Source organism: Ambystoma mexicanum, chromosome 4q, assembly GCF_040938575.1.
Source record: "Ambystoma mexicanum isolate Mex_15411 chromosome 4q, UKY_AmexF1_1, whole genome shotgun sequence".
Taxonomy (NCBI): Eukaryota; Metazoa; Chordata; class Amphibia; order Caudata; family Ambystomatidae; genus Ambystoma; species Ambystoma mexicanum.
In genome coordinates, this window is record NC_090928.1 from 1,011,101,390 (window position 1) to 1,011,116,256 (window position 14,867).

General features: G+C 40.7%; 1 protein-coding gene across 4 annotated transcripts in view; it reads right to left on the bottom strand.

Moving 5' to 3' along the window:
* Positions 1-609: 609 nt before the first annotated feature.
* Positions 610-14,867, bottom strand: part of ESRRG (estrogen related receptor gamma) — a 283,470-nt gene continuing 269,212 nt past the window's right edge. For all 4 annotated transcript variants that reach the window (XM_069608574.1, XM_069608576.1, XM_069608573.1 and 1 more), the window contains one exon: positions 610-4,300. In XM_069608574.1, coding sequence (XP_069464675.1) covers positions 4,056-4,300 — 245 coding nt within the window. In that variant the 3' untranslated portion in view covers positions 610-4,055. The remainder of the gene's footprint in view (positions 4,301-14,867) is intronic.

Sequence of the window (14,867 nt, forward strand, 5' to 3'; positions counted from 1 at the left end):
GATGGCACTGTGCTACAAGAACAGATGGTACATTGAGAGCAAATTCAAAAACAATGGCCGTTCATTTTTAATGCTGCTTTTCAGAAGCAATGAAATCTAAGCACTCCACCAACTACGGTATGGACTAACGAGGTCTGACTATATTCTGCTTGGTAGTAAATGAGGTATTTCATGGTCGATGGGCTAAACTAATTGGCGTCTCAGAGTGTTTTGAATATGGTCCCTAAAAGAGTGAGAATGTGGTGCGTAATGGCACTGACATGCCGAGGCGATGATTCCCAGTAAGGCCGGATGATGCGAAGATGCTTTAAGATTAAACAAGAGTTATATTAAGGGTTGTCAAGATGAATTCTAATGTGCTACAAGACATTTTGCATATTTAAGAGTATGCAAAGTGTCTGGCAGCAAACTGGAATTCAATCTGACAGAGCTTTAAATAGCTAGGGCTCTGCCCTTGCATCTGTTTGTCTGGAAGCCGTGGGGGTGGATGATCGGGGTTGTTGTGAAAAGTTTCTCCACAGAAGACAAAAAATAACCCGTTTCTGCCCCGATTCCCAGATGAGCAATCGCAAGACATTAAAAATAACACAAGACACAGAAAAGCAATCAAAAAGTGGAAGCTTGTTTAATATTGCTCTACCATCATCCTGAAAGGCATAATATTTTGAATTACAATTTTCAGAACCGATTGAAGTTACAGGATCATGTCTCCTTTTTGCATTTAACAATATATACAATATAAAATAAATACATTTACACAAATGGACATTTGTTGGAGCACACAGTATGATACACATCACAAAAATATACAGTTGATTGCTTTACAGATGTGAAGCACATCTACACCTATAGACATGTTTGTTGTTGTTCCTTTTACTACTGTCTGTTTTGCAACCCCTGGATTATTATAAGCATTTCCTTTTCTTTTGTTCATTTGTTTTTTCATCCTTCAGTAATCTTTGCACATAAGACTGCCATTCAAGGTTTTTCCAGGCAGGTAAACACAGAGCTGCTTAAATAATTAAAATACAATCACCAACACCCATTTTCTCTTCTATAATAAAAATAGCAGTTTTCAATTTTTTATTTCGTTTTTCTTCTGCTTGCCATTTAAATGCAAAACAGTCGAATAAATACAATATTTTGATCAGATCGAAACACAAGTGCAGCCGCAAAGAGTTACAAAATCATACAACTTTAAATAATTAAAACAATCTATTTTTAATTTAAAAAATGAAATAAAAAGAATATGGCTGAAAAAAAGCCTTGTAGTTTCACCCTATCACTCGTTTAATATGTGATTATGGTTGAAACGTGAAGGCTCTTCCATTGAGATTTAAGCAGCACTTTATTATTAAGTCTATGAATTTCTATAATCTGTACGGTAATTGTTTTAACTTTCTTGGGATAACTGCCTCTTACCATTTTCTTTGTGTGACTTTTGCCCTTCTTCATTCACACATAGCATTCAAATTTCCAGTATTTTAACTCGGTCTCCGGTCAAACTTTGACATGTCATAGAGACTGCCCATCTGACAGGGTGTAACGCGTATTTGAGGAACAGACACATTCATACATTCCTAACATAACGCCAAACATTCAAGTGCGCGTGCTCACACACCCACACATATGCATAAGAAACATACATATGTTTGCATGTATGAGTGTGTGTTTGTCTGTGAAATCACACACATACACACATTATATATCTTTCCTATTGGACAGTAGCAATTGCACCTCTCACAAAACATCTGGAAAATAAATAGATTTGTACACACTTACATAAATAAATACTCTTTTACCACCAGCACCTTTGTCCCAGGAGTTGTATACTTAATCAATTTAAAAGGGATGTGCCAATCTCTGAACTCCCATCACAGCTATACATTTCAAGTTATTGACTGTCTGAATGAATTGTTAAGGTGATATATTTACAATTACACTACAGTCACTTCTCTAATGAGAATCCACAATCTACAATATAGTCCCTTATAGCTAATTATAGATACACAGTATTAAGAGCACACCGCTGGTGCGCTACCAACCCGCCGTATTTTGTTAAAAGCACAGAAAGTAGTAGTAGTTTTGGAAACTTTTCAGCACCAAAAATGTTTTGCAACAACACATAGAGAGTAAATAACACAGTTTGAGATGATCAAAGTGACGCAATATTTACAGCATTTAAAAATTATACTTATCTATAGTTTGAAATAGTCTGAGGATTCCCCCCTTCTAGGCTATACATTGGTATTCTATATTACAGGTACAGAAATCATCCCTTGTTCTGAAAATAAGAGGACATTTCATTTGATTTATGTTGAGTACTTGTTGAGAGTTTTGATGATTCTGTTATACTTAGGAAGAACTGCTAATACCAGAAAGGAAGTGAGGACACTACCGTGATCTCCTGAGGAATTGTACATCCATTATTGTCTCTAATTCTACCCTGTCTCTAAAAGCGCACACCACAAGGTTTCAAACACTGCACAAAGCACAAGACAACAGTCCTCAAATGCAACAGAAAGTGTCAGAAAAAGCACAGCAAACATGAAACATTGAAAATCGGATCTACAATTTGTTTGTTAAGATTACATTTGTAATTACATTTTTGTACATTGAATAGGGAGCTTCACGTAGTACATGGGAAAGCCACTAACACTTATATATTGGTATAGCATTGGATGGGGGTCATTGTTTGTGGTTTGCTGTTACAAACACACCTCTTTTCAGGGAGTTAGAGGCAGTGGTGCGGGTTTCCTCATCAGTTTCAATCCTAATTACAGTCTTGATCCTAACTGGCCCGCTCATGCTGTGACAGTATAGGCTTAAGATCACAAAGATTGGTTCTACTAGTTGTACAAAATCACAGATAAAAAAAAAAAAAATGTTTCAAAAATCGGTCCATCATTGATGTTTTGGGAATTTGGTCTGAACAGATGTCTGCTCATGTAGTTTAATTTTCCAAGGGTTGGCTTTTGCCTTATTGACTCTTAACAAGTACCGGGTCCCAGTTTGGTGAATGAAAAACAGTATTCATGTGGCAACTGGCAGAGCACATTCGACAGTTAAACATACATTAAACATGTACATTTTGTAGGGAGTTTTTTTCAATATTACAACATATATAAACTTTATGCTCTAAGACTCTAAGAACATTTCAGTGTACTGGAGCTTATGTATTTTTTCAGAAACTGGACGTTTTGAACCAGACTGGTACACAACATAAATTGCATCCGTGATAATATGCACCTTCCTCCCAACTATTGCTTGAGTAGAATAAATTGCCACATCAGTGCATGGCAGAAAAGTGGTAAAGCTGGTACGGAAAATAAATCTCCACTGGTGCACAGAACTCAAACACCTAAAAAGTAAGAATTCCTTGAATGTTCTCATGTCCTTCATTGTCATTGGTGGCTGTTTGAGGCAGCCTGGAAATGCGGTATCCGTCTTTCGTATTGCATGAATGAATAAAGCTTAACATAGTCCCTGAAAAAAGTTAAATAGTAGCTAACCGAAGAAATATTTGGAAGACTTGAAAAAAGAATCAAGGAATCAGATGGCTGTAACTGATCTAGAAGGAAAATGCAATGACAAGAAGCAGCCAACACAACACCTCTATGACCGTCAAGTGAGAGAACGCTCAATTGACACCCAATACTGCATGTAGTTCATTATGTTGCACTGGACTTCTTGGGTTGTTCTTTGATTCATTTGTTGATGGGACATTGTGGTTCATAATAAGTTAACTGGCATCCATATTATGGATTTCAATCCTTTGGCAGGGCTTGCTTCCATCTCTTTCCATCTTCCAAAGTTCAGCAGCAACGCAAAAGAGAGACGGGAGGACACAAAAGTATCGTAGAACTGACGCACGAGAATTTGAAAGGTTCTTCACAGTCTTGCTGCTGATAGGTCAGTGCAGTAACTCTATTTTCCTTCGACACTACGTTGCTGCCACTGTAGTCATGTTTTTCCCTTTGTCTTATATATATATTTTATATATATTTATATATCTGTCTTCATTTTGCATGATGGGAATGCCCACAATGCTCTAGTCAAACCTTGGCCTCAAGCATTTCCAAGAAAAGTTTGTGCATTGGGACTTTGCCTTCCAGTTTGATGTTGTAGAAGTGCTGCACGGCCTTAGTGGAGGTTTGCCTCAGGAGTGGGAGGGTCATCAACATTTTGCCTGCCCGCCGGGGGTCCTCAATATGTTGCCCAGCCTCGTAATCCTGCAGAGCCTCATGCAAGACATCTTGAAGCTTCTGAACCGCTTCCACGTCTTCTATGTGCATTGAATCTGTAAGAAAGGTACGACAAATGGCACTTAAACATTAGCATGAAGAGTGCAGATTGTCATTAAGTACAAACAAAGTTGTGTGCATCATGTTAGCACTGATTTACATTGAGCAGTTTAGATTAGACTGCTACTTAAATGCCCATGAAACTAGAATATGAGGTCCATATACTATTTCATTGATAATATAGAAAGAAACGCAACGCATGCCCATTTTCTGACCTCAATAAATTATTAATTTTGCAACAAATGCATGAGCATTTCTAAATATTTGTTCTGATGCCTTTAGGGATGAAGCCATGAGTCCACTGAAACTAAAGCATCCAGTCCTGTGCTGTGGCCATATGGATAGGTACAGGGGAGAATGTTTGCCTCCAAGACCTGAACGTGAAGTGAAGGAGTGGGGTGGACAATTATGTGAGCACTATTGAAACTACTGAAGGACATTGAAGTTGGAGGGCATGTGCAGTAATGGTTCCATTGAAAGTGCCTTTTTACTTTCAAAGTGCTCTCGCTTTTCTGCAAACCTGCCCTCTTCAATGCATGGGGGTGGGGGGCATAAGGGTGTTGCAAAGACCATGCGGTCTCCGTGGAACTATGTTTTAAAAGATTGTGCATGTAATGAACACACACCAACTCCTAAAACAGCCATTTTTATCTGGAGAGTGAACCATGTGTGTGCTGCAGAGTGAATCCCAGAAAACAATTAGGTTAATATAATGAAAGGTTATCCATTAAATATGTGTTATTTTGCATGAGGTGTATTATTTCAATTGGCCCATGCATCGCAATAATTGCCAATGTGCAATTCATGTGTGTGTTGAAGTTACAACGAATTTGGGGGGATGCACAATGTGAAACCTCACAGCAGGAGCCTGGAACCAGTGGCTCGCCGGATGTTGTGGGCTATGTCTCCCATGATCGCTCACTATTGACAATTCTGGCTGTGTTTGCGGGGAGATGTTGGGGGAACCGTCGTTTGCAGAGCACTGCTTTACGCTTTGTAGTTGCAGTTCAAGTGGACAGCCCTTGGGAAGAGCCATTTGTTAGATGCTTATATCTGTTTTTGCAGTACAAACTTCTCAAACCTTTCTACAAGCATCACAGAAGCAGCTCAATCTTTCTGGAATGTTTTGTGGAGTCTCATCTAGGGTAGCACAAGTAATACTATACATACTTTATCTTGCGAACATGTGTTATTGTCACATATTGACATTGAGGGTTTAGGCCAAATGTCAAGTAACTTGTACATGTAACTTGAACCACGTGATTCCAATACATGTCCGTCATACATGTTGCCTGATATTTACAATATATACTATATATACTACATAAAATAATATAGTTGCTGTTTGAGCCATATTGATTTTAAATATGTGAAGCTATTTTGTTTTCTGTTTGATTGAGGGCCCAAGTTTCTCATAAACAAATTATATCTCCCTGATCGATACATCCGTGCCATTCTTGATCGTCCATTTTCGACGATTGCTGTATCTATTAGGGTGCGGTGAAAATTATTAATGGCTTACAGGTTTAGACGTATCTGTGATATATGTGAATATTGCCCTGTGTACTTCCTCTTTAAAGTGTGTAATAATTGTTTTTTTTTTCTTTGTGATAGCGATTTTGCTTTTATGGAATTTTCTAAATAAAGCTTGGCGGTTAGATTTTACACTGTGATCCACGAGGATATGTCAATCTCTAATTGTAAAATATTTCAGGCATATTCTTTTGCCTCTGTGAATTATACTTTTTGAAAACAGCAGTATCTGTGTGTTCAAACAATAAACATAATAATGTCAGGGTTTTATAAAGTATTTCATATCTGATTCCTTTTTGCTGTAATAATGGGTGCTATAATACCTGGTGGCCCAAGATATCTGTATGGAAACAATGGGCCTCATTACGCGTATGGAGGTAGCCATGCTGCTTTTAGTGGCATGGGTACCCCCATACCGGGTACCAGGTCCGGGTCCGACAAAAGGGGCTTAGCGGGCCATTCCGACCCGGACCCGGTACATCCCCATTCCCATTGAGCCCCTATAGAGCTCAATGGGAATGGGGAGGATGCTAACAACGGGCCTGTTAATGACGGGCCCGTTGTTAGCATTCTGGTCTGCTAGCAGGTCCCACTAAGGACGCCAGGTCTGACCAGGCGTTCCTTAGCGGGTCACGGTGCAGACCTCATAATAGGGCGGCCCGGAATGAACGGGGCTGGTCCCTTACCGGCCCCATTCATTCAATGGCCGCCTAAGTCGTAATAATGCCAATGGGCCTCATTCCGAGGCTGGCGCTATCCATGGAGTAAATAGCACCATGGTAAGCAACCATGGAGCTATTTACTCCATGGAAATCCGGCATGGTGAATGGAGTAATTACCGGTCCATTCCAAGGTTGGAGGGACCGGTAATTCCCCATTCACCATACCGGTTCCCCATCCCCATTCCTGCCCCCATAGGGCTCAATGGGAATGGGGAAGGAGTAAATTATGGCACCGTAAATTACGGTGCCGTAATTTACTCCAAGGTCCCTTTGCGGGTTGGATTTTTTACGCCTGCTAAAAGCAGGCGTTAAATGCCAACCCGCAAAAGGGAACTCGGAATATGGTGGTAAGTGTTAACGGTCACCGTTGCCATTAACGGTGACCGTTAACCCTTACCTCCAACCTCGGAATGACCCCCAATGTCTTTATTACAATATTGCAGTGACATCGCTACCCACCAGTAATAAAAATACATCACTATTCCCACTGTAATAACTTATTACAGTTGCTTTGTGAGGGCACAATGGGCCTCATTCCGAGGCTGGCGGTAAGGGTTAACGGTCACTGTTAATGGCAACGGTGACCGTTAACACTTACCACCATATTCCGAGTTCCCTTTTGCGGGTTGGCATTTAACGCCTGCTTTTAGCAGGCGTTAAAAATCCAACCCGCAAAGTGACCTTGGAGTAAATTACGGCACCGTAATTTACGGTGCCGTAATTTACTCCTTCCCCATTCCCATTGAGCCCTATGGGGGCAGGAATGGGGATGGGGAACCGATATGGTGAATGGGGAATTACCGGTCCCTCCAACCTTGGAATGGACCGGTAATTACTCCATTCACCATGCCGGATTTCCATGGAGTAAATAGCTCCATGGTTGCTTACCATGTTGCTATTTACTCCATGGATAGCGCCAGCCTCGGAATGAGGCCCAATGGCTGCTACTTGAGCCAGGAGAGAGCAGCATTACAGCTCTCACTGAAGTACAGAATTAAGACGCGATTATCTTTTCACATTCCTTTCCTTTAAAAAGGTTTTCTTTGACAGAGTATATATATTAACTGATATGGACATGTTTACAGTAGGTAGTATGCCTATTGTGTGCACTGCTGAAGATGTTCACAGCAGAGCGAACATCTACAGTGTCTGCACGTTGATATATATTTTATATTACAAGTCAGGCTTTAAATACATTATACTAAACTGCATAAAGCTGGATTTTCCCACACACTACAAGCTGCATATTATGTGAATATTATTCTATGTTGAGTATGTGTATCAAATCTCTTGCATAAACACTAGCATACTCCCTATTGTATGTAAAAAGGATATGGTAATACACAGCTGAGTTCTGTGGCTTTATAAAAGAACTTGATTTTCTGCCTTGTTCCGCTTCATGGTTAAACTGTTTGGTGACATGCAACAGCTAAAAACATATGCTAGGGACCTTTATCCCATATATTATGCTGCAACCTAATGGTGCCCGGTGTATTGCTCTCAGATGGGTGTTGCTGAACCTGTCCTGTCTGAATGCAGACCTGTGAGGACAGGTTGGGCAGAGATGTCAGAAGTGCCTGTTTGTCGCACTTTGCTTTCTTAGGAACAGATTTGTATATGACAGAGAAGTTAATTCGATATTGATATAGTTCTTTTTTCTCCTTTTACTTCCTTCTTTGCCACAGTTCAGTAGCAAGTGAACCGGTTGCTAGTGAACTTTGCCCTCATTTTGAGGTGTTTCTGCAGGGGATAGAGCTGCTGAAACAAGAGGGCTCGCGGGAATTACTGGGACATCCAGAAAGAATTAACTGTGTATAAGTCCAGTCAAGGGAAGGCTACGCTAAATGTGCGGCTATCACGCTGTGTCCTAGTTCTTGTGAGGATGTGCTATGTGTTCATAAGTGAACAAAAAAACCTGCATAGCGGAGGCAGATTTCTTTAACTCTTTACCACACAGCATGCAAAAGAAAATCATTTTGTCAAGATGAGTGAGGCTGTTTCTTGCTAATCTACACCTCTAAACATGCAGTAAGCTAAAACAGAATACTGTCATACAAAGTAGTCATTTTTGGAATTATCATTGTCAGATTTGGTTCTGGGGGTCAGACCTTGCTTTTTTCCCCATTACAAATGCACCATATACACTATAGAGAACAATACGGATTTATTGCACATCCCACGGTCCTCAAGAATTAGAATTTGCCAACGCTTAGTTGGCCAAATGAGGTACCGATATTTGAAAAATTATTTTTTTAAAAAATAAATAAATAAAATGCACTATTTCACAAATTGTGAGAAAGGAAAGCTATAGATGTGTAGGGCAAACTCGTGTAGACCCTTGTTGAAGCCAAAGGTGCAGCTTGTGAACGAGATAATAGGGCTAATGGGAGGACCTACTCAGTTTTGTTACATTACACTAGAGATCCAGTAATGTCCGAGAAACTGTGCAGTACTGTATGCAAGGACAGTAGTATTATACCGCCAAAGTATTGATGCCATGCCCGCATTTTAGTAGAAAATGCTAGCGGGTCAATCCCACTGCCAGTTGATGCAATGCAGTGCTGGAGCTTTGAGTTAATAGATTCCATGGCGGCCATTCAATAACAACTAAATATCATGTAACCTGCCATTGTGTTGGCTTCCTGGCACTAATGCCAATGCTGTGGCAAGTTAACAAACTGTGGGAACACATCCAAGTATATATAAATATGGATCCTCTGTAATATGCACGAGACACTACAGTTTCTCATGATCATCTATAACTCCCAACGGTTTACAGTCATTGCATCGAATGCCAAAACATCAAATGCCTTACCATCTAAAATAAAAGCGCCGGAAAAAAAGCATTGAATGCATTTTTTAAAAAAAAACATTTTCCCCAAGCTCCCTTTTTTGACCTTTAAAAACCAATACAATTAAAATAAACCCTTTACCTTAAAAAAACTGCATTAGATGCTTTTTTTCCCAACGCTTTTTTTTAGATGGTAAGGCATTCGATGCTTTGGCATTCGATGCTATGACTAGATACCCTCCCAACAGTTTAGGCTTTCATATGTGGTTTGCACGCAAGAAAGAACGTGCAAGAACTTTCACAGCAGCATATATACTTTAATGATGAATTATTCAAGACGAATACTTAGATTAATGTTGTAAATTAAAGACATCTTCATAAAAGGATTCCAGTAGGAAGAGTTTGGAGTAATATGCTCAAGATGAATTTATGATCTACTAACTACTAGGTCTTCAGAGACAGGTGCACTAGACATTTGCTGTTACTCGTGGGCTTCAGACAGAATCATTCTCCCCCAGACACTGACCAGGGGCCTCAGTGGCGACCATGCCACGAGAGCAAAGACCAATGCAGAATGAAAGTATATTTTCACTGCTACTTCTGTACTCCTGATGTGAAAATATAAACATACTATAGGTGAGAAATCAGCAGTGACAGGCCCAAAGCTGCATCCGCTCACAGACTAAAATGTTACCCTATTGCGCTGGGATTTGCTGAATAGTTTAGATGGTCAGATCCTCTACACTTCAGTATGATAGGACAATCATATCACAGAACATTAGGTTCCTCATTTATATAAAGATTGAAGTACTCTTGAGATTTAGTCATGTTCTTTCCAGGGTTTTTGGCGTATCCACCTGGGCCCGAAATTCTAATGGAATGTGAGCATTGGCCGCTGATATTTTTATCCTGAAGAATCTCCTTACGCGGTTCCTCTTGAAGCGGAAACTGATTTTAGAAGAGGGTTGCTTTTAGAAAAGTCATGTCGCCCATTTGTGTGAATGGTCTACTATGTGAACCGTACCAAGCACTGCATTTATAGTGAGTGAGATTTTCCTGGATCTGCATGTTGATAGAAGGAACAAGAAAACCTTCTATTGTGCATCTAATGTAACTCTACCTCTATAGAAGTGGCACAGCAAGCAGGTAGTCACACCAAAATGTAAGCAGTTATATGTTGTTTTATAGATCAGTCTACAAAAAGAGGCAGGTGCTTCAATTAGTAGAACATGTACACATCTTGGTGCAAAAAAGAGGTAATTAATGTATATTGAATCACCCACGGATTGATTCCGTATATGTCAGATGACGAAGGAAGGTCATAATCTTCACATAGATTTAGAGGTAGTTTGCGTTATTGCCTGAGCAAGAGTAGATTTTTATTGTCACTACATCGATTTCCCACATTTAAATTTGGAAATTGCAGTTTTTCTGACCAAGTCAAAGAAATAACTCAGAGTTATCTTGTTTCATAAACATAACATAGTTTCCTGATTTAAATATTCACTGACCAAAGAACGGATTTGGGGAACACTGGATTAGAAGCATGGTAGGGTTTCAGGACCACCTAGGAATAGCAGTGTGGCACCAACTGCCTCGAAGGCCACCCAGTTAAATAATTCAGTTTAAAACTTAGTGTTGCTTAGACCCAAGGAATCCCCTTTTTACTTCAGAAAACTCGCTAATGATACGACTCCAATTCCTCCCTCTACTCGAGCTCCCACAACCTCCTGCCAGCAGCTTCCTTAGAGGGAAGGAGTCAGCAGACCGGGCGTCTTTGCTCTTACACCCTTGTTAAGAATCCCTTACCTATGCCTATCAGGAAAAGTCTCAAGAACCTGGATTTTCCCCAAACTAAATACATGTCCCCACTTGTGGCAATCTTTAGCTGCATGAGACTTCTCGGTGACCAAGAGGTTTAAAGCCCCACTAAGCATAAGCACAGACAGTCTATAATTGCCATACATTACAATTGTGTGCTTGAACATTTCAATAGCATCTGAATCTATCAATTTACAGTCTTTTTTATTGATACAGGAATAGAGAATCACCACATTGGTTACTTTTTCTTTCAGTGCCCTTCATCAGGACCATTGTTGCATTAAGAGTATTACGCACATCTTGTGGCACTGGGACATAGTCACACTTATCTCGAAAGAAGGGCGAGTGGTAGTTTTGGTGTCAAGGGTGTCATTGTTCAAGGATGAAAGGAGAAAAAAGTATTTTGTTCAATGTACTTCTGTGGACATATACAGGATATTTTGAAGACCATAAAACAGAATGTTTTGGTGAGACATGAGTTAGCTTTGAGGAAGGTTGAATAGTGAAGCGATCTGGCATGTTGATCTGTATATAGGTTGTTTGATAAAACAAGCAGTATTTTGCTCTTCGATTTCTCCTGATGTCAAAAATCATATGTGCCAAAACAACTTTCATAGATTATATTTTTGTATGATTGTGTACACTTATTGGAAAGGTTATGAGTAGAGAGCTTTTACTGGGCCTTGGAACAATGCCACCTGTGTGCAGAACATCTTGCAACAGCCATGGTTTATAGAATTTACAACCCTCAACCTACACAGAGCTTGAAAAGGTGGATTGAGGAACTCTAACTGGTTCAGTTGTCTACTAAGCAAAGGGAAGTCCTATGAACAGTCACACGAGGTACCACATTTCAGACATGGATATTTCTCTTGATTAGTGGTACCAAGAAAGTTCTGGTTACAATAATAGGTTCTATAACATCCCTGTGCTGCTGGGTCCATGCATTCCATTTGTATCCTCCCCAATAGATCAGATTGCCTTCACAGTGAGACACTCCCTTATCTCTCAAATGTGTGGATGGAAGTAATAGGAATACAAGGCAATGCAACCAAACTGGCACTAAGGGGACATGGGAATATGCAGGGAACTCAAGTTCTGAGTAAACAAGGGTAGAGATGGAGCAAGTCGAGGGTCACTCATTGCTCTGAATAGGGAGGTCAGATGCTGACTGGCAGGGCCTAATGGTGACATCCTGGCGCCATCTGGGCCTTTCTTTGTAAAGTAAAATATGACCAGCTCACATGAATGTGGACCCTGCAGCCATGAATTCTTCACGCTAGAAAGAACGCTAGCTGGAGATTCTGAAGGACCAAACATTGGACAGATCCTCACACTTGAAATGCATTGTATGCAAAAAGCCTGTTCATAACCATAGCTAACTACGGAAAAATGGACTTGGTGTTTAATTTCATTGGTCCATGATCACAGCTCTACTACTTCGTCTGCACCTTCAAGTATGATAAATGAAAATGATGCCTTACAAGGATTCACGGCAATGGACACTTCCCTAATTCATCCCTCTTGTTTTACCCCGCCACTCCCCTCCTTGCGCTCTCAAAAGTCCTCACACCCACAACATCGGGTTGCTCCCTTGAGTCGCACAGGAAGCCACTGGGGATACTGCCGGCCATCCTTTCCGAAATCCAAACTGCAACATGATGCAGCTTGTGCACCTGCCCTCCTAACATCATGCCTTATTTATTTATTTACTTACTTATTGGTTATTTCTAAGGCGCTTATAGAACAAGGCAGTGTTTCAAAGCACCTACATTGCTTACTGAGACGCATTCAAGGCAAAACTAAGAGATTAATTCTAGATCTAATGCCTGCCATCTAGCTCTCTCACCCCTAACAGATGCCTGCCTGCCTATCCACCAGTGCACATGTCTCTGCTGGTCAATTTATAACAAACAGCCTACACTGTATAGGGCAGTTAATATTAAATAATGTGAACGATGATATAAAAGCGTTTATATCAAGCGATATCCTCAGTTGAAACATCCATAATGCATGCCATGCACAGGGACTGCAACGATGCGTCAAGTGCACCCACTGGTGAAGTTAACAAGTCTTGATTAATGCACATTTTAGCACGTTGCATGTCATGGTATATTATTTGGTGTTATAGACCACACGGGACTCCTGGCACTATTGCACCTGCTGAAAGGTTATCTGGGTTTGGATAGTAGAAGCAGAATGAACAGTGCAATGTCGCCTTGCTGTTGTGTTAATGTGTGCAAATCGGAAGGAACAGGGCTCTGTGTGTGAATAATTGCCCAGCTGTCATATTGGCACTTCGTCCATTAGGACGTGGCCTAGGTGTACGCTGTGGTGAATACGTCGAGGTTTGTCGAGGTACACGTATGAGTGCTTGGGTTATGGGAGGATAGCTCAGGGGCAATGTGCTCGTCTTGGAAGCAAGACAACGTGGGGCAACACAGGTTCGATCCCCGGGTCCACGCTTAGAAAACTGGGTATTAAGCGCGTTATAAATAATCCATTACAATTACAATGTGGGGGTGGTCAGTGAAGTGGTGTCTGCTTTAGGTGACCTGTATCTCCAGAGTGCAAAAGTCCTAACATGGAAACTACAGGCAAAGGCTTTCATTTCTACACAATGGTTTACAATGTCACTACTACAAAGCAAACTGTATAACTTAATCAGCCATTTTAAAAATATAGTCAAAATGTTTTCAAAAGCTCAGCCAAACTCAATAAATAATTGCTTAGTAAAACACCGCAGAGTTGTATGTATTCATGAAAAACTTTTTTGTTAATGTTGTGGGCTTTGTTTGACTCAGTCTTTGTATATCTGCTAGTGCCAGAATAATATGTAAATTTAACACATTCCAAAGCACATGGTTGGCTGGCCTGTAAATTGTGTGAGGGCCAGAGCACGCTCCTGGTGGCTCCTTTCATCCATAACCTGACAGCTTCCGGTGCCCTGTCCAAAATCATGTTTCTAATTAAGAATTCAAAGTGTTCGATTGCATTACGCAGACAAATAGAAAAGTACAACTTCATTGTTAAAAACAATTTGCCTCCCATCAATCTGAAGATCCAGGCATCAATATTGTAGATGAACTGTTAATTACAAAATCAATTAAAAATGTATTCTTCAAAACAGTCACGTGCCCTGGCTCCCTGGGGGGCAATTTGAACAGAAGGCCCTCCTCCCCCCTGCGCCACGCCAAATCACCAGGCGTCATCCGCAAGTAAGCAGAAGCAATCTGGTTTTTCATTTTTCAGCGCGACTGAGCCCGGCCTGAGATTGATCGCCACATATGGCCCCAGAAAACAAACTGTCAATACCTTGAACGCCGCAGAATTTGAACAAATAGCCGGCCGCCCATTCAAGCCACTCATTGCATCCCATTTAACAGATTTTATTGACAGTTTCCTTCTTGTAATTAAAGGGAAAACTACTGGCCAGCGACCAAGATAAAGTTCAAAGATAGGGTCAGGACAAAAGCAGACGGAGGAGCACGGTGTGACTGTCAATGGAGGAGAGCGTCAGGCTGGGTTATTGACATGCAGGTATCTAATGAGCCGGCCGCCATTAAAGAAGGGTCTGTTCTGAAATGGATGCAAATTCCAGAAAGTTCCTCAAAGACACAGAAAAGGCTGAGGGATTCACAAAAGGGGGGAAACAACAAAAGAACAAAGACGTTTTGATTTCGCTTATCGGGCTCT